The sequence below is a fragment of the Monodon monoceros genome, unplaced genomic scaffold (assembly GCF_005190385.1).
Source record: "Monodon monoceros isolate NGI ecotype Baffin Bay Population unplaced genomic scaffold, NGI_Narwhal_1 Super_Scaffold_18, whole genome shotgun sequence".
NCBI lineage: Eukaryota > Metazoa > Chordata > Mammalia > Artiodactyla > Monodontidae > Monodon > Monodon monoceros.
This window is the reverse complement of record NW_021703774.1, coordinates 36687598-36706743: the sequence shown is the minus strand read 5'-3', so window position 1 is coordinate 36706743 and position 19146 is coordinate 36687598. Positions and strand designations below refer to the sequence as shown.

General features: G+C 48.9%; 1 protein-coding gene across 8 annotated transcripts in view; it reads left to right on the top strand.

Moving 5' to 3' along the window:
• Window positions 1–19146, top strand: part of LAMB3 (laminin subunit beta 3) — a 67978-nt gene that overhangs the window by 20172 nt on the left and 28660 nt on the right. For 3 of the 8 annotated variants that reach the window (XM_029230476.1, XM_029230478.1, XM_029230477.1), the window contains exons 3-5: window positions 1057–1245; window positions 9286–9350; window positions 10161–10315. In XM_029230476.1, the coding sequence (XP_029086309.1) occupies window positions 9323–9350; window positions 10161–10315 (183 nt within the window). In that variant the 5' untranslated portion in view covers window positions 1057–1245; window positions 9286–9322. Of the gene's footprint in view, window positions 1–1056; window positions 1246–6905; window positions 7316–8590; window positions 8997–9154; window positions 9187–9285; window positions 9351–10160; window positions 10316–19146 lie in introns of those variants that run through there. The other 5 variants (XM_029230474.1, XM_029230480.1, XM_029230475.1 and 2 more) reach the window with 5 other exon arrangements.

Below are 19146 nucleotides of genomic sequence, written 5' to 3'. Positions count from 1 at the left end.
TTTGGATATTCTCTCCCTGTCCTCTCTCTATTATTTTTTCTTTTTCTTTAAATTGAAGTATAATTGATTTACAATATTGTGTTAAGTTTCTGGCATACAGCAAAGTGTATATACATATATATACATACCTATATATATACATATATATTTATATTCTTTTTTTGACTCTTTTCCACTATAGTTTATTACAAGATATTGAATATAGTTCCCTGTGCTATTAAGTAAATTCTTGTTGTTTTTCTATTTTATATATAGTAGTGTGTATCTGTTAATCCCATACTCTCAAATTATCACTCCCCCTTCCTTCCCCTTTGGTAACCATAAGTTTGTTTTCTATGTCTGTGAGTCTGTTTCTGTTTGGTAAATAAATTCATTTGTATTATTTTTTAGATTCCACATATGAGTGACATCATATATTTGTCTTTCTCTGTGTGACTTACTTCACTTAGTATGATAATCTCCGAGTCCATCCACGTTGCTGCAAATGGCAATATTTCATTCTTTTTTTATGGCTGAGTAATATTCCATTGTATATACATATGACATCTTCTTTATCCATTCATTCGTTGATGGACACGAGTATTATTTTGTCTTTAGAGTTAAGTAGATTTTATGCACGTTTGTTTTCTTATTTTTTTTCCCCCAGAAAACCATATCTCATAAACATTTGCCCAGGCTATTAAAACCTCGTTATCAGTATTTTAGATCAGAAGAGGGTCAATTTTGAATGACGTTTTAAAGGGAAGGAATTAGATTAGATAAGGTCTCATCACCCTTGTCTGGTAGAATATAGACCAGAATTTAATCCGTGTAAGCAGAAGCCCCTGGGAAAGAAAGTGCCTTTTCTCTATAGCCCTCAGACTTGCTGCGCAATTGCCCCGACGTAAGTAACAAACTGCTCTCCAGACCAGCTTTGACTCCTCTCTTTATCAGGGGTTGGACTCTTGGTTTTGTTAACTCTTGGAGGCCATAAAACAATACGTCTGTCATGCTTCAGCTTGCTCCTCTGCCCTCTGTCCTCTGTAAACACCCCACGCCCTGTCTTTCCCTGTCTAGGTAGGCCGGAAACACCACGCTGCTCTCAAGGAGCTTAGCTCGTCTGGCCCGCCGAGTGCCCCCTCTTCCCTTCTCGTCCAGATCACTGCACTTCAGGAATTTGCAGCCCTAAGGAACTGATTGGAATGTGGGACCTGGGGCCTCCCTGGGGGAGACGGAGGGGGGCAGCCCAGGTTGGCCCACTGCCTGGTAAGTGAGTTGTGAGACATCTGGATGGAATGGTATTTGCTTTCTGTTAAGCACAGCTGCAAAGACTGCTGCTCACGCCCCAGCACCTGTGTGTGTGACGCACACGTGGTGACAGACATTTTATAGAGCACGTTTCTATCCAGGTACTTGGCTGAGAGTTATCTATGCACTGTCCCCTTTGATCTTTACACGGATCCATGAGGTAGACTGTTATTACTCCCATTGGAGTAGTAGCAACACAAGTAGCTTTGGCTGTGCTAAGTCATGTGGCTGGTGAGTACAGAACCAAGACTTGCACCTTCATCTCCCTCACTCTAAAGTCTAGGCTTTTAACTGCTGTCCTAAACTACCACCCCCGAGAGCAGAGCATCTTAAAGCTGGAGGGGGCTTCAGGGGAGGTTTAAAAGCATTTTCAATGTCCCTGTCCCTCTGCCATCCAATTAAATCTCTGGCTGGGGCCTGGCCTAAGATATTGTAAGTTCTGCAAGTAATGCTGAGGGCAGCTTGGGTTGAGAACCAGTAAAATCCAGCACCTTTATTTACAAATGATGTAACTGAGGCTCAGTGGGGGGTTCTCCCAAGTTTATGCTTCTATTGAGAAACAGAGCTGGAGCTAGGTCTTGGATTTCAGAGCTGTTCAAGTCCATAGAGACCCGATGTGGCCACACACATTGCAGGGAGGTGCTGCTTCAAAGCTGTTAGGTGGGGTTGATTCCAGACAAGAAGCCAGACTCACCCATGCTTCTTCTCCCTTAAACCACGAGAGGCTCATTTCTCCATACTCAGCCCTCAAATGCCAATTTGAACATTAGGAAATTGAGTTTGCCTCTCGAGTGGCCCTTTTAGGGATGATATTTGGGAGTTTAAAGTCCCGCGAGGCAGCCCTCCGCTAGCACGGGGAACAGACCACCCACCCCCCGACCTCCACTGCCAGGTCCCTCTCAGGCATTCCCAGATGCTCCTGACCTCACCTGTGGCTACAAGTTGCCCCCTTCAGGTGTGTGTCTCTCTCCTCTCAGGCCACATGGCCAGCTCCACATGGCAAATCTGTGGCCAAAGGTTACAGAGGTTGGACTTGGGTCCCAAGAAGCTAGTTCCCAGAGGCAATGGTAGAGAGGGGGTGTGGTCTGAGCCAGCCTGTCCCCCCAGGAAGGTCGGGGATTTGGGAAGACAGTGAAAGTGGCAGAATGGTCAAGATATTCCTCCCTCTTTTCTGGGGAGCCACAAGCCAGCGTTAGTTCCCCTCAGGAGGAGGTGACATTTGGAGGTGCACCCTAGGACCTAAGAGATAGAAGAAACTGGGGCCCCTGACCCAGAAGCCTGACCTCTGGGGAGGGGATCCCCTTCCTTCGGTGAAGGGGAAGTTGTGTCATCCTGTCATCGTGTTCAATCTTTTTTGTTTAATCTTGTCAGCTCTCCGTGATGTTTTTCTGGTCACCTCCCCTGTCTTCCCACCCCTTGTAGGTTGCTCACATCCTCACTCAGAGCAGCTTCCTGTTGGTATGAGGGGGAAACCCTGCTGGTATGTATGTGCTGGAGTCTCTGAGAAGGGGCATCTGGAGGCCAGCACCGTCTCCATCCATCTCCATCTCCAACACAAAAGAGGTTGTCTACATGGAAAACAAACAGGAAGGCACCGAATGGTGTCTGTTCTGGATGTTTCTATAGCATCAGTGTCTCCCCAGGAGTCTCCAGTCGACATTCGTGCTCCAAAAACACCCTTTTTCAGTTACTGGGTCTTGATTAGGTTTGGGAAACATAAAATTCAGAGTCTGGTGGACTCTGGTCAAGGATTACCAAGGGTAGAGGCAGGGAGTTTAGGCCATCTTAGGCCCAAAGTAATGGTTAAGAACATAAGTGCCAAGCAAACTGGTCTGGGTTCAAATGACCACGTATTAGATGGGACCAAGTTCTTGAAAGTGTGCCTCATTTCCCTAATCTGCAAAGGAAGGATAATTAAGTGTCTACTGCACAGAGATGCAGTGAGTATTAAATGAGGTAATATGTATGAAGATCTTAGGACAGTGCCTGGCACACTGCGAGCTCTCCAGAGAATGTTAGCTGTGCTTAGTTTAGGCTGACTGCCTGATTTCTCCCGGACCTCAGACCCAGGCTGATGTGCACCGCTGTCAGTTGGATGGACATTCAGGATGGGAAGGGGAGGGTCGGGGGAGACAGACTCTATGGAATAGAGTCATCCCATGATGGCAGCCCAGGCTCCCGTTAGCTTTCTCCTGGCCCCCGCCCGAGGCTGGGCTCCTGCCTGAGCTCATAAAACCCCACCTTCTCTCTCTGGTTCTCGGAGAGGTGCACAAAGAGTGACCGCTTGTCTGGGCAGCCGAGCGGTTGTGCAGAAGGGGAGACACGCCAGCTTTAGTCATGTGACAAATCCCTAGAACCCTTCCTGGAGCCCACCCTGTCCCACAGACAAGGACTCAGCCATGACTCACTGGATCCGGGTGATGCCCAAGCCTTAGTCACCTGGCGCCCCTTCCTCCAACACCTGGGATTTGGCATCCACAGCCTGGACCAGGTTCTCTTATCATAACCTCTCAACCTCTTTCCTCCTTTCCACCCTCCTTCCCTCCTTTCTTTTCTCCCTATCTCTTGATCTCTCGTTGATCAGATCTTGGCTGATTTCCCTGGCAACATGGATGGTTTGAGCCTGAGAGATGGGTAATGGAGATGGTAGCTTCTCAGGCCACCCCCTCTCCCCCCGTCAGAGATATTGTGAGGGACAACGGACAAGCAGGCAGAGAGGGAGACTGCCTGCACTGACATGGTGCCATTTCTGTAATCTGGGGGTAGGTGTCTCCAAAGAGACCTTCCCCACCCCGCCCTCTGCAGCTGACCGATGCAGGAATTTCCACTATTAGTCATCCATTCTGGTGAGTAAAAGCCCAGACTGTCCCCTTTGAGAATGCAACTATACCTACAGGGCATGAGGAACTCTTTAAATTATATCAATGATTTCCACAGTGCGTGAATCCATTCATTCCACAAGTATTGAGCACCTCCTATGAGCCGGACACTATTTCTAGGTAATCGGAAAATAGTAGTGAACAAAATGGACAAAAATCTCTGCCTTCTTGGACATTACATTCCAGTGGGGGGAGAGAAAATAAACATGATAAATAGATAGATTGTATCGTTGGTTAGAAATTGGTAAGTATTGCAAAACAAAACAATTCATCCATAATGTAGGGTAGGTGGGGTTGGGAATGCTAGGGGTGGGGGACAGGGATGGGGCAGGGAAGTTTGTTGTCATTTTAAATAGGGTGGTCAGAGTGGGCCTCCTTGAGAGGGTAGCGTTTGAAAAAAGAGTTCAAAGAGGTAAGAGAAGTAGCCTTGCCAATGTGGGGGAAGAGCGTTTCAGGCAGAGAGAGCAGCTGGGGCAAAAGCCCTAACTCAGAAGCAACCTGGTAATTTGGAGGCAGAACAAGGAGGCCGTGTGGCTGGAGGGAGAGGATTTGGGGGGGAGAGTAGTGGTAGAGGTGGAGAAGAAACGGGCAGTGTCAGATCACATGGGGCCTCGTGACTCTGACTGAAATGGGAGCTGGTGCAGTGTTCTGAGCAGGGGAGTGACAAGACCTGGTTGTGTGACTAGACAGTTAGGAGTTAGGGGGCTGTTGCAGAAGCCTGGGGTAGACAGGCTCAGGCCAGGAGGATGGAAGTGGATTCAGGTTGCCTTTGGAAAGGGGAGCTAACAGAATTGCCAGATGGATTGATGTAGGTATGAGAGGAACGAGGGTCAAGGATGACCACTTTCCTGAGCACCACTTTCCTTGTTCTAACAAGCCAAGGCTCGGAGAGAAATGAGAGTGGAGAGCTCTGGAGCAGCATGGCGGGCAGTGGGGGAGGAAGGGGACACGGAGGGGATGGTGTTGGAGCAATGCTCCCACCTTGCCTTTAGCCCTGGCCAGGTCCTACTCTAGCTTCTGTCTCTAGATTAGGCTTCTTGTCTCTGAAAAAACTGGGTTCTGAAGTTCAAACCCTGTGCCTGGGGCCCTGCAGTCCTGTGGAGACTAGATTCCCACTGGGGAGTGCTTAGTGTCCTGAGGAGTGGGCTGGCTGAGCCCTCCTTGAGGTCTGCAGAAACAAAGTCCTGGACTTGGCCGGGAACATAGGGGTGGGGTGGGGAGCCCACACAGAGCAATTGCCTTTCCCTCTGCGAAGCCAAACTGCTCTGGGACCTGCCCCAACCTGTGAAGTCTGAGATAGCTATTTACCTGGACTCCTGGCCTCATAATGGGAGAGGAGGAGGGAGGTTTAAAGGGCCCAGCCTCCCATCACACTCCTGCCCCACCGGTCTGAGGATATGGCATCGCAATGGCTGCTTCTTCTACTGAGTTAACTATTCATGAGTTCTTTGTCACATCTTCTTCCTGGTGGTGGGCAGAGGATGGACAGCTCCATGAGGGGCAAGCTTCCTGGAAGCCTTGCGTTCAGGGAGTTGGAGAGTTGGAGAGAAAGAGAATAGATGGGTGGGCTCAAAGCTCGAGGGTGTGAGCAGTAACCTTTCCCTGTGGGGGACTGGAGGGGTGTGTGTCTGTGTTCTTATTGCAGAGGCAGGGCCCAGGAGGGCCAGCTACTGATCCTGGCTCATTAAGCCACATTTCACTGGAATGTTTACAGGGGTCAAGACACTAACATTTATTGGAATGTCCGTTTGCATCCAAACAACTTATTGCCCATTTGCTAATTATAGTATTTTTCCTGCCCATCTAAACTTCTTGGGCTACATTAGAATCTGAGGGTTAGAAATGCCCAGGTTACCGTTTAATCCACAAAATCCTACGTTTCCCCCTTAAGCGTTCTCAAACCAGTTTCTTGGACTTAACCCTTCAATTGTAGAGAATTTCCTGCTGAGGAGACACTGACAGGCTGGACTGGCTCGTTAAGAGTCTCCTTTAGATAGAAACTTTGAGGCAATAATGTCCAAACAAGGCCAGTGTAGGCTCTCTGGGGCCAAGATCTGAACTGGGTGACCTTCCAGATGTCTCTAAAAGCCCTCTGACCCTAATCTGGGGGGAAGGCTGTCCTCCAAGACCAACCTCTTGATATGGGCCATTTACAGAAGCTCCTAGCCCAAAGCCTTAAGCCAGGAGCACGCCCAGGGTCCTACAAAGGAAGCTGTGTTCTCAGGCCTGGCAGGAGGTCAGGGGAAGTTGGTCCAATTATACCTCAGCCTTCCTTTCCATCCCTTAGGAGGGTCTGGTCTGTTTTCTGGCCCTCCAGGCAGGCATTCTAGCCCAGGGTGGGAGGGGCTAGGAGAGCAGCCCTTCCTGAGCTGAGAGCCATGACTCACAGGTAGTTACCTGTCCTTGGGCTCCCTGCCAAGGCTGCGAGGGAGCCTGAAGGGAGATATTTAGAGTTCATTCCTGTTTATTCCTCTTAAGCTTTTCTTGGGTGAATTGGGCTTTGACCCCTTCCTGATGAACCATAGCGTTTTAATCCCCCAAGAAGCAGGGATTTTCCATTTTTTTGTTTTCCCTTGGGAGGGGTCTGGTGCTTTCCAGGGTCCTGGATGTTTGCATCTTCTTCCCTTCCAGCTCAGTGACCGGTCTGGGGCTATAACACCTTATACAGAAGCCCTGATGGTTGTGTCCTCTGCTTGGTCTTCTGTCCAGGGTGATCCAGGACACCAGAGGAGGCTGACCTCTATGGGCCTTGGGAAAGTGCCAAGCGCAGTGCCTGTCACAAATGCCAGTGTCCTTCCCCCGCCCCCCACCCCTCCACCAGGAATCCTGGTCTCCAAAGATCACTAACATTCCCCACACAAGGCACCCACAGGCAGGCGGGGTGCTGCCGAGCTTGCTGTGAGGCCTCTGGGACCGACCCACCTGCCCAGTCCTGTCTGGGGGTGAGGGTGAGGGTGCAGTGACTACAGATGGGCGTGCCAGCTGCCAGATTCCTGAGTCCCGCCCTGCAGTGGGTGACGCCCAGCCAGGACGTCTCCAGAGGTGAGGCCGTTGTTTAAAACCTAGGAGCCAGGAGAGGGGACTCCCACATTCAAGGCGCGCTCTCAGAGAGGCGATCTGGAGAAAGAACCGCGGCAGCACGGAGTGGGGTACGTTACCTGCCTTCACCTGCCTGGTGGGGGCCGGATGCGGGACAAGGGTTGTGTATCTGGGTGTCTGGGGCCTGGTTGCAGGGCCTGATTCATTCCTCTTCCTGGGAACTCAGCTGAGCCAGCTAAGATCCAAAGGTTAGGTTTAATGTGTGCCACTGTTTGGATTTCTTTTTCACAACTGATAAGCATCTCAGTGACTTAGAAGAAAGCAGGTTCAGAGCTGGGGCTGAACACAAAGAGACAAGGAGAGGGTGGGCTGGCCCCGCTAGAGCTCTTCTAAGGACTGCCCAGAATGCCTAGTTCCGGGTGTGGGTGTGGTTCCAGCCCCTGGATGGGAGAGCAGAGATAGCGCTGGAGGAGGCCAGAAGATGGGTCTCCCTCTTAGGCCCCAATTGGCTGTGTGACCTCAGGCCACCTGTCTCTTCCCTGGGCCCCTGACTCCTCTGGTAGGGGATTGGAAGGAAAGATTTTGAAGCGTTAGGATGTAGGATTTAAAGATGTAGGAGTGTCCCTGGTCCCCCCTTGCCCCTGCCTTTCCAACCCCCCATCCTTCCATCCCAGCCAGAGGAGTTTTGGGGCATCATTGGAGCAGAGTGAGCATCTGATCCAAGGTAGAGGTGGGCACTGCATGAACAGGGTGGGGCATTTGCCTCTAGGACCCTTTGAGTATCCACCCCTAGCCTCCTTCAGAATCCTTGCTCTGTGGCCTCCCAACCCCCATGTCTCCTGTACAGCCCCAGCCCATCACTGGAGACATTTCGGGTTGCTTCCAGTTCAGATGAAATCCTCACTCCCTTTTTTTTTTGATTTTCTTTTTTAAAGTTTTTATTAGAGTATAGTTGCTTTATAATGTTGTGTTAGTTTCTACTGTAGAGCAAAGTGAATCAGCTATCCGTATACATATATCACCTCATTTTTGGATTTCCTTCCCATTTAGGTCACCACAGAGCACTGAGTAGAGTTCCCTGTGCTATTAATTATCTATTTTATACATAGTCTCAATAGTGTATATATGTCAATCCCAATCTCCCAGTTCATCCCACCGCACCCCTTTCCCCTTGGTATCCATACGTTTGTTCTCTACGTCTGTGTCTCTATTTCTGCTTTGTAAATAAATCGTCTATACCAGTTTTTTCAGATTGCACATATATGCGTTAATATGTGATATTTGTTTTTCTCTTTCTGACTTACTTCACTCTGTATGACAGTCTCTAGGTCCATCCACGTCTCTACAAATGACCCAATTTTGTTCCTTTTTATGGCTGAGTAATATTCCATTGTGTATATGTACTACATCTTCTTTATCTATTCCTCTGCTTACTCAATTTTAAAGACTGCTAGGCCTGCCTCAATTTTAAAGACTGCTAGGCCTGCCTCAATTTTAAAGACTGCTAGGCCTGCCTTTCCATCATTTCCATCATGCTCAGCCCAGAGATGGGGCCACTACAGCCTCACTCTCGGGGTGGCTCTGTGTGGTACCGAAGACCATGCCAATAGCAGGAGAGGGGTCAGCTCCAGGTCCTCAGCCTCTTTGACCCACTCATCGTTGTGCCTGTAGGTGGACCAGGCCCTGAGAAAGGACACTCCTCTTTCCTGGGGAGGCATCAAGGCCCCGGACTTCTCCTGCAAAGGGTCCAGCTCTTTCCTGCTCCCCACGTTGTCCTTCTGACCATGTGGGGTAAGGCAGTGTCGATCCTCCTCCCCTCTATTTCAGAGGGGGAAGCTGGAGTCAGGGAGGGGGTGACGTTATCCCAGGGCACCCTGGGAGTCACATGCCAGCTGGGACGGGGGCCAGGTCTCTGGCATTTTCCAAGTTTTTGGCTACAGATGCACCTGCTGCTCAGAAGCGTCCTAGGTCAAGACCCTAGGTAAAGGCTTCTGAGAAAACATGGGTCCAGAAACAGAAAAGGGCTGGTGCACCCTAGGGGTTTGCATCGTTTCACCCAGGCCGCTTTGTTCTGTCCCAGGTGAGGTCCTGGGTGGGGATCATCCCATTGGCTGAAGATGAGGCCGATCCTTGTCCTGTATTTTGGTAAGTATCCCTTCCCATCCTTCCAGGCGCTTTCATATACCAGGGAGGGGACAGCCGTGGGTAGGAGGACGGTCTACCAAAGTGTGAGCATCACCAGTCACCCTGGGGCCTTTGGGTTTGGGACACTTGTCTACCGGGATGTCCATGAGGTTTTTCTGTCCTGGGGGGCCTTTGAAGAAGATGATTTGAGAGGCTCCCAAATGTCTTCTTCCTACCTGAGTGTGGTTTGTGGCTCCCCCAGTGCCCTGCATGGTTTATTTCCCATCCTGTCACTCTCAAGCTGGTCCCAGAGCCATCATGGTTTGAGTTCTTGATGTTCAGTGAATTGCAGCTGGGTACTCCCAAAGCATGGCAGGGTCACCTTTACAGATAAAGGAGCAGACAGAATGCAGGTATCTCCCAGTGTCCCACAGACAGCCAGCAGCCAGCGCTACTCCGGGCTGTTGACAGAGGCCACGCTGCAGGTGAGGGGAGTTGTGGGCCATATCCTGGTGGCTGAGCGTGTGACTGCAGCTCTGTTCTAGAAAGCCACATGTGGATGCTACATTTCAGGATCATCCGGGCTTTTTAGTTGTCAGTGTTTCTCCTCCTTTCTTTTTAGATTGGGGGCTACAGACTATAAAATCAGCTTTTTTTAGCAAACAGCATCAGGATTGCGATTATTCCCACAACCAGCAGGTGGGAGCATGAAGAAGGTGGAGAAGAGGGTCTATTCTTGCCGATCGACGTCGGCTTCCCAGAGGCACACTGGGGTGGCCGGCTAGACCCTCTTCTCTCTAGGCTGCACCCCTGTACCCCCTGTGATTTCAGTCTTGCCCAGCATCCTGTGTGCCCAGCAAGCCTGCTCCCGTGGGGCCTGCTATCCACCCGTTGGGGACCTGCTCATTGGGAGGACCCGGTTTCTCCGAGCTTCATCTACCTGTGGCCTGGCCAAGCCTGAGACCTACTGCACCCAGTATGGAGAGGTAGGCTCTTCCTCCATGGCCTCCGGGGGCTGGAAGAAGGCGAGCTGGGGTGGGGGTGGGGAAGCCTGCCATCTGTTCACTGAATACTTAGAGTGGACTTGGTATCAGCTTAGATCCACGTGGTGCAAGAAAAGCGTTAAGACCGGATCTCTGCCTCTAAGGAATTTTCACCTTTGTTGGGCAAGAGAAAAGGTACTCAGAACTAGCGGAATAGCTCCTTTCTCTCTTTTGCTTGATAAAGCTGGAGTTTTTCTCAGCCCTTGGGCCTGGGCAGGACAGTTTTCCAAGTCTCGGGAATAAGCAATCAGATAGATGGGGATCCTTTATGTGCGTGTAGTGTAAGGTGCCATCTTTGGTGGACAGCGTCAAGGCTGGTGGAGCACAGATACTGGGATGTGTGCAAGGCTTGTGTTCTTGCTGAAGGGGGAACCGAGCTGTGCCATGGCCCCTCCCTTGCTGCCATCTCTTTGGCTAGTGTTGGGGAAAGGGTGTGGCTGGAGCTACCAAATGATTATAGGCTGGAGTTTATCCTTCTATGTCTTGCAGTCATCACGTATGACTTACCTCTCAGCCTCTGCATGTTTCGTCCACATGTTTCACCACTCCGGGAGAAGTGGGAGATGATTTTTTTGTAGAATCTTTTTTAATTAAAAATTTTTTTTGAAGTATAGTTGACTTACAATGTTGTATTAGTTTCAGGTGTATAGCAAAGTGATTGAGTTATATTCTTTTTTAGATTCTTTTCCATTATAGGTTATTATAAGACATTGAACATAGTTCCCTGTGTTATACAGTAGGTCCTTGTTGGTTATCTGTTTTATATATAGCAGTGTGTATCTGTTAATCCCAACCTCCTAATTTATCCCTCCCCACCCTGCGCTGGGGAAATATTCAAATTAAAGGGCACAGGTCAGTGAGACAAACAAGGAAGTGACTTGAGGTTAGCAAGGAGGTTCAGGGGCTCAGCTGATAGGAAACGAGCTGAGCAAATCCAGGCACTGGAACTCTTTGACCTACGTCAATTATCATCACCCGTTTAGGCAACTGATTTTTTTCAAAGATCCATTGTGATTCTTCTGCTTTGCCTCTGGACCTTTCTGGTAGGAACTTTGGTTTTCTTTTCTTTTCCCTTCAACAAGGTTGGGGTCTTTCCTTGCTCCTTGTGTTTACCAAGGTGGAAATCACTCAGTGTTTTCTTGTTTCCCAGCTGCCTGTCTCATTTGGCCATTTTTCTGCCCTCAAAACACAGGTTTGGACAAAGGGAAGAGTGAGGGAGTGGTTTTCCCTTGAGCCTCTGCATCTCTTGGGGTAAAAAGACAGAGAGAGAAAGGGAGTGAGAGAGATTAATGGCCATGAAGGAGGCTTGGGTTGTCTGTGGTTTCCTCCTTCTGGGTCCTTGTCCTCAGGACCATGGAGATGGTATATGATCCCATCTCTGGCCTCACTGTCCTTCCAGTCCCCAGTGTTGTTTTGGCCACTTTTTAATCATAGGTGGTACTGTATAGTGGCTTTGGAGGTGCTGAGCAGAGATGGCTGTGGTTTCTGCATCTCACCCACTTGGATGTGGGAAAGCCCATTTGACAGTGTTGGGTAAGATGGCCAGCATCAGGCGAGTCCTCCCTGTGAGCCCAGATTACTCCACAAGCATCAGGAGACCTGGCAGTATTGAATTTCCAGGCAACAGAATGGTTTTAGTTGCTGCCTTCCCACACATCCTCCAATCTTGTGCCACTGAGCCATGTCTAAAATTTTCAGGGAGTCCTCTGCTGATTCCCTTCCTTGGGCTGATCTGTCTTCTGGGATGGGAAACAAGGAGAGATCATACACATCCCCTGTGTTGGGATGTTCCTCGGCCACAGCCCTGTCTGGACAGCCTCCTTCCCTCTAGGCTGGGCTTTTGGCTTCATCCTGAACTGCCCTCTGCCTCTCTCAAATGCCCCAGGGAGCCAACTGCTTCCCTTGCTCTTAAGCAGCCCCTTGAGAGAAAAACTGGGTGCTTGCAAAAGAGAAGTCTAGACTTTTGAAACCATGGGGATGGATAAATCTCAGCTATTTTGGTGCTGTGAAAGTTGAGAAGCATTGGTTCTTTTTTTCCTTTTTCTATGAGGGGGAATAAATCCATGTAACCTCTTGGAAGAGTGGAGGATAGGGCATCTTGAGTGCAGTGTGTAGCCCCAGGTCTGCCACTAACTTGTGGTGCGATCTTGGGCAAAATATTACCCCTCTCTATGTCTTGCTTTCCTCTTCCATGAATGAGTGTTAGAGAAATGGTCTTTAGGGTCGCTCTTTGCTCCAATTTTCTTTGGGAATGAGCTGCCTGCTGAGACCCAACTTCTCTCCCCCACCTGTCTCCTCTCTGCCTTTTCTGATTTCTCTTTCCTTCTCCCTTTCCTACCTAACCACCTAGAGGCCACTGGTTGCCAGCAGTGAAGACACACACTAAAGGCACAGATACCCCTCTGTACAGGTGTACCCTGAACCCTCACTTGGTTGAGGGGCAGCTGTGTAATGAAAATTAGGAATCCAGGTTTAACTCTGATGAGTTCCAATTTCAGTTTTTAAGTTTATTTTATTATTAAATGATGTTATAGTAACTATAACTTATTAAGCACATATTATATGTCTCAGGCGCTATACTAAGAGTTTTATATAAATTATCTCAATTAATTTTCTCAGTACTCCATGAGGTGGCTCTTATTGTCCCTGTGAGCTATTGGGAAAGTTTGGGTGTGTGCTGGCACCCCCAAACTACTGATGGAAACACATAGGTATTGAGTTTTCTCAGTAGTTAGAGATGGGGGTGCAGTGGCCAGCCCCAGCTGGAAGGGAAGGTGGCATGGTGCAGAGCTGCATTCCTAGGGCCTGCCCCTTCAATCCCCCTGCATCCCTGTCTACCAGCTCCCACCTCCACATACATACCTTCCTTAAGTCATAGCCTCTGGTTACTGCCTCTGTTCTATTTTCATGCAGGGGTGACATGGTGAGCCCTGAGCCCAGTAAAAGTCACCCAGCACCTGCTGCCTGCCTGCCTACTGGTATGGCATGAATGTGGTATGGCATGAATGTAAGTGCATTAGGGATTTATGACTCTTGGACATTTTAGCATTGCTCACTGACCCCTGCCAACCCCAAAGAAACTCAGGAGCAGTGGGGACTCCTTCCTGTTCCAAAATTGTCTCTCCCAGCTCCTGATCTCAGAGTGTGGCTCCTTTCTCGTGGGTCAATCTTAGCCTGTTAGTATGTCACCTCTTCTGCCTAATTTTGTCTCACTGGCTCAATCCTATTGGCCTTGAGGGCCGGCTTCTATGGGTTTTGGGTCCATATTGCAGCCTTGACAATGGACATACGACTCAGCCAGCTTTGCCTTGTGCGCCAACCCCAACCCAGCTTTGCCCTTCTGGGCCTACCTGCCTTGACTACCCGTTAACTGTCCAGGCTTGAACCCAGGCTGGACTTTATCAAAATGGCCCGAGGCTGCAGTCCCACCCTGTCCCCTGGCTCTCTCTCTTCCAGCTCCTAGGTAACCTCTGAGTAAACTCACTGCAGCGTTTTTCCCTAAAACCCAAGGCATGAATGAAAATGACTGTGATGTCTCCCTACCCTCATTCTCGTCTGTGCTTCCTCTGAGCCTTAGTTCTTCATTTGAAAAATAGGAATAATGACAGCACCTACTTCAAACAGTTGTTGTGAGGACTGTATAAAGGAAGAAGCCAAGTGACCACTGGGCTGGTGTCTGGAAGATGCTAAATGTCCCATCCCCTTCTCCCCACCTCCCGGGGACCTGTGTCCGCATGCAGGGGCCTCCGCATCTGTGAATCATGCTCCTGAGCTCTTCTTCCTGGATCAGGACACACACTCGCATACTTATTGATTTTTTCTTTTTGTTTTTTGTGGTACGCGGGCCTCTCACTGCTGTGGCCTCTCCTGTTGCGGAGCACAGCTCCGGACACGCAGGCTCAGCGGCCATGGCTCACGGGCCCAGCCGCTCCGCGACATGTGGGATCTTCCCAGACCGGGACACGAACCTGCCTCCCCTGCATCGGCAGGCGGACTCTCAACCACTGCGCCACTAGGGAAGCACTCGCATACTTATTGAAATCAAACTGCCCTTGGGCCAGCCCACTTTCTACTTCCAAGGTGACCGCTGCCCATCTGATTTGCAGTGGGCTGCTGGGAAATATGGAAGTGGTTGTGGTTAATGAAGTCACCCGACTCGGGGTAAAGACTCTCTAGGTCTGGTCCTGGCTCTGACACTTAGAATAGGAACCTGACCTCAAGAAGGTCATGGTTTCTGTTTAGACCACCATTTCCCCATTCATGAAATGAAGGAGTTGGGTTAGTCAGCCTTTGTTTGTTCAGCTCTAACATCTCTGCCAACTTCTGGCTGGGCTGTATGTGACCCTGAGGGTTGACCATTGTCTCTGTCAGGTGGGTGCTGGCAGAGGCTGAGCCATGACCTTCAGTCATCTCTGGGCTGGTGCACGCTCCCTGGGAACCAGTGGGTTTCACCAGGAAGTTTTCCAGCCCTGATTTCTGCTCCTGACAATGTCTTCTCCAATGTTGTGTCTGTTCCCTTAAATGCTTTATTTATCTCCCACTCCCTCCCTTTCTGGGGAAAAACTTAATTACCCAGCTGCCTTCATAACAGTCTTACACAGTGCATTCCTCAGGTTAATTAGCTGTGTAAACCAAACAGCTGTCATTTTTATCTCTTGGAAACAAGCTAAGGAGCAGTAGCCAGTTGATGTCCCCTCCTCTACACACACACACGCACACACACACACACACACACACAGACATGCACAGAAGCACACTCACACCCACAGGCACACACCCTGACAACCACTGCCTTTCTGTGTTTGAAAGTCATCTGTTTTCTTGACGTTTAGCATGGCTAATGTGTAGGCAGAGGATGTGACGATGTGAGGATGTGTTTATATCCATCCTGAGGTCCTTGTCCTCCGCTCACAGAGGACTTTGAGCCTGTCTCTGACCAGAATATCTGCCCTCCTATTTCCCAGAAGTTCTTAGCATGTATGAAACTTTCAAAGCTCCTACCATTGGGGATTTATTCTTTGGGATGAAGCATCGTTGAGCTCTTTGTTTAAAATGCAGACACCCTTGGGGAAGGCATCTTGTTAATCTATCATCATTTATATTTCAGGAAGGGTTTGCTTATCAGAAAATTAGCTGTGGCTTTTGCAAAGGGCCCTAAGAGAATAAGACCCAGAATGAGTAAGTTTTCAGGGGATAGAAGAAAAGGGACACTTAGAGAAAGAGTTGGATCAGAGGGAAGCAAAACTTGGGCTGTGAAATGTGAGATTTTTGGGTCCTGGTTGTTATGGGTTGGGGATTGTGGCTTGTGGGGTTAAAAGAGGGAAGAGAGCGGAAAAGTGAGATGGAAACCTGGACACAAATGTGAGTGGCCTCACGGCTTTGCTGGCCTGGCTTCTCATCCCGTTGCTCCTTGGGTCAATTTCCTAGAAGCTCTCTGGGTAGTGTCTTGCAGACCTACCTTGCTTCTTTGCTCTCAGGGGCTATAGGAATCATTGTCACTGGTAGAGCTTTCAGAGGTCCAGGAATGCAAACCATCTCTCTGCAATCAGGTCTAGGGGGATAATTCTGTTTCTGTAGAAGTCTGGGCTGAGGTTGAGGCTGCCCTTACTAGGGGAGAAGAGAGGGAACATCCTGAAAACCAACTCTAGTCCCTGCAATTTCCCATGGTTGCCACGTGACCTCTGTGTCCCTTGAAGCAGAATATGATGAGAAGGTTTGGAGGCAGAGAGCCTGGGAGAGGAATCCCTCCTTCTTCTCTTCCTAGCCCTGTGGATTTGGACACATTTCTCAGCTTCTCTAAGACTTGCTTTCCTCTGTCAAATGAGGATACCCACCATTTAATATAATATACCTACCTCAGAGATTTTAGAAGCATAAAATGAGATAATGTATGTATAGTGCTCAGGACAGAGCCTGGTGCAGTGTAATTTTGGGGTGTGTGGTATTCATCATCTCTGTCATCAGCTTTAGAATTGAGCTATCTAAATTTAGTTAAGATGGAGATAAGGGCTCTGCTGAGTTAAGGCTTTGGTCAAGATGTTACTTCACGACAGTGCCTCCTAGCACCGGGGACCTCCTCCCACCTGGCACCACAACAGGTCTCGATTTTTAAAATTCCCTGGCAATATCCACTGACATAGAAATGGTAAGGCTTGTGGATCATAGTGGGGTCTAATGGAGGCCTTGCTGACCAAGGTCTGAGGGTCCCCTTTTCACCTGCCCACTTTGCTGGGAAGAGTGTTTCTAGTACAGTGTTTGGCCAATGTCTTATTTTTCTCTTGCTTCTTTTGCATTCTTGTTTGGAGTGTGTTTAACCTCTGAGCAGATAAGCTGGAGTGAGGGAGAATTGTAATAGCATGTTAAAGCAAGAAGGAACTTCGTTATCTCATCCCACCCCTGCATTTTACCAATGAGGAAGGTGAAGTGGAGGGAATGCCTTTCTTGTAGGCAGCTGCATTTTTTTTTTTTTTTTTTTTTTGGTGCTGGCTTTCTTTTGGCCCTGGCTGGCAGCCATGACCCTGACTACAGCTCCTTAGATAGACACAGGCAGTCTCTGACTTGCTTGTGGGAGGGAGTTGGACCACATATAACCAGAGCCTGTTTCCCTATTTTCCCCCAGAATTAGCTCCATGTTCTGCAAAAGCACAGAGCTTTGATTTGCACTGCTTTCCTTTTTCCACCCTCTCCATTGTGATTCAGGCTCCCACTGGCTCTTGCTCTCTCCTTTGCCCCCGCCATAGCTCTCTGGGAGGGTTTGTCTTCCGGCCAGACTGCTGAGCTTCTAGAAAGCTCCAGGATAAGGGAAAAGGCCCAGTCTTTCCAGACTGAGGGGAACAGGAGCCAAACTGGCTGGAAGCCTGACAGGCTGAATTGATAACAATGCTGTGTCTCTGAAGTAGCACAGCCAGGGGGATGCTGGCCAAGTGACCCCAGAGAGAGAGGCAGCTGCAGCTGGGAGAGACAGAGGAATGTAACACATATGAAAGGAGGAGCCTCATGTTGAGAACCACACACACACACACACACACACACACTCTTATACACATACTACCTATAGATATAAAAGAATAAAAAGGAAGGGAAACTGAGGCCCAGAGAAGAGAGGGAAGAAATAGGCAGTTTGCCTTCATGTGGGCTTCTCCCATAAGCCACCCTATTTCAGGCCTCCATCCCTCTAGCTGGTTGACAAGCAGAGCTACTTAAAATACCTGTCCCAAGGCTTATGGCTTAGCCTGTTTCTGAGGATTGAGATAATCCCTCCTTTAGCTATGTTACTGTGATAAGCGGCACGTAGATGTTAAGCTCATGAGGCCATCTGATCCCTCCATCATTGTCTGAGCACGTGGAAGGCAGGTGGAGAAGGCGTGCGATACCCCAGACTGGCCGTGAAGACAAGGTGGAGGCAGGGTAACAAGCCCATGCTGAGTACCCTGGGCCTTTTTAGTTTGTTTTGCAATAATGCCTGAATATAAAAGTTAATATATATCCAAGGCATCAAAGTTTAAAATTATTAAAAAAGAACAAAGAAAAAAAGCTACCCATAATGCCATTTCCCAGAGGTATTAGGTTAAAACTGTTTGCAGTTGCCATTTTTGTTGGTCAAGATGGCTGAATATCAGCCATTTCATTTGGTTCAACCTAATATATTGGTGTATTTCCTTCCACATATTTTCTATTCCTTCAAGAATATATATTTATGATCATGACATGTATACAAGCTTATGCCCAACTTTTTTTCAGAGAACATGATATTTTTTTTCGTAAAACATTATAATGTAAACATTTCCCCCATGCAATGAAAATCTTTCTCTCAACAGTCTTTTTAATGGTACGTAATATTGCATCATTTGGGAATATCAACGGCATTTCCCCAGTCCCAGGTTGAGCTGTTCTAGCTCCTGTGTCCCATGGCCCAAGGGAAGAAACTGGGCCTTGTTTCTGGCATTCTCTTGGCCAGGGAACAGGCTGGGATCAGTTCCCAACAGAGCAGGGGGGTCTCTGGTGACAGGTCGCCGGAAGGCAGCTGGCCCTTGTCTCTCTGCAGGACGTGCTGAGTGCAGATGGAGGATGGGCAGTGGAAAAGTTTGCCTCTGAGAGGCTGGCCAGAATGGGGAGAAGGGCATGCTTGCTGCCAGGGACCAAAATAGGATTCTGGAGGAGACTCAGATTCCAGCAAGAGGTGTCTTTTGCCCAGACAGGATTATTTTAAGTGCTCAGGTATTTATTTTAGCCACTGACACATCTGCAGTCTCCGAGTTAACTGAACTAGGTTAGCCTGACAAGCCAGCTTTCTTCCCAAAGTGCTTTCTCTGTCTGAGGCTCTGCCATGGTCAGCCTCAGGGTCAGACCAAGGCCTTTGGGTGAGACAGAGATTGTCACCCTTTACCGTGTTTCCCATAATGTCTGTGCACCCAGGTGGTTTCCTAGTGGAAATGAGAGGATGACAGAGAAGGAGAGAGGGAGCGAGAAAGAGAAGAGTAAGGAAGGGGTGGGGATGGGAGGGGAGGAGGAGAAGAAGAGAAAGATGTAAGGAGGGATCCTGTCTGGTGCTGGCGCTGGCTATCAATCAACAGGAAAGTCACATAGCCTCTTGGAGCCTCAGCTTTCTCGCATGTGAAATGGGAATAATATTACCACGTAGGGTGGTTGTGGAGCTTAAATAGGTTATTGCGCTGAAACTCCTGATACAGTACCTGGCACATGGTAAGTGCTCCAATCACTTAATAGATGTTTGTCACCTCCTCACTCCCTCGCCCCTCCTTTTAAACTCCCAG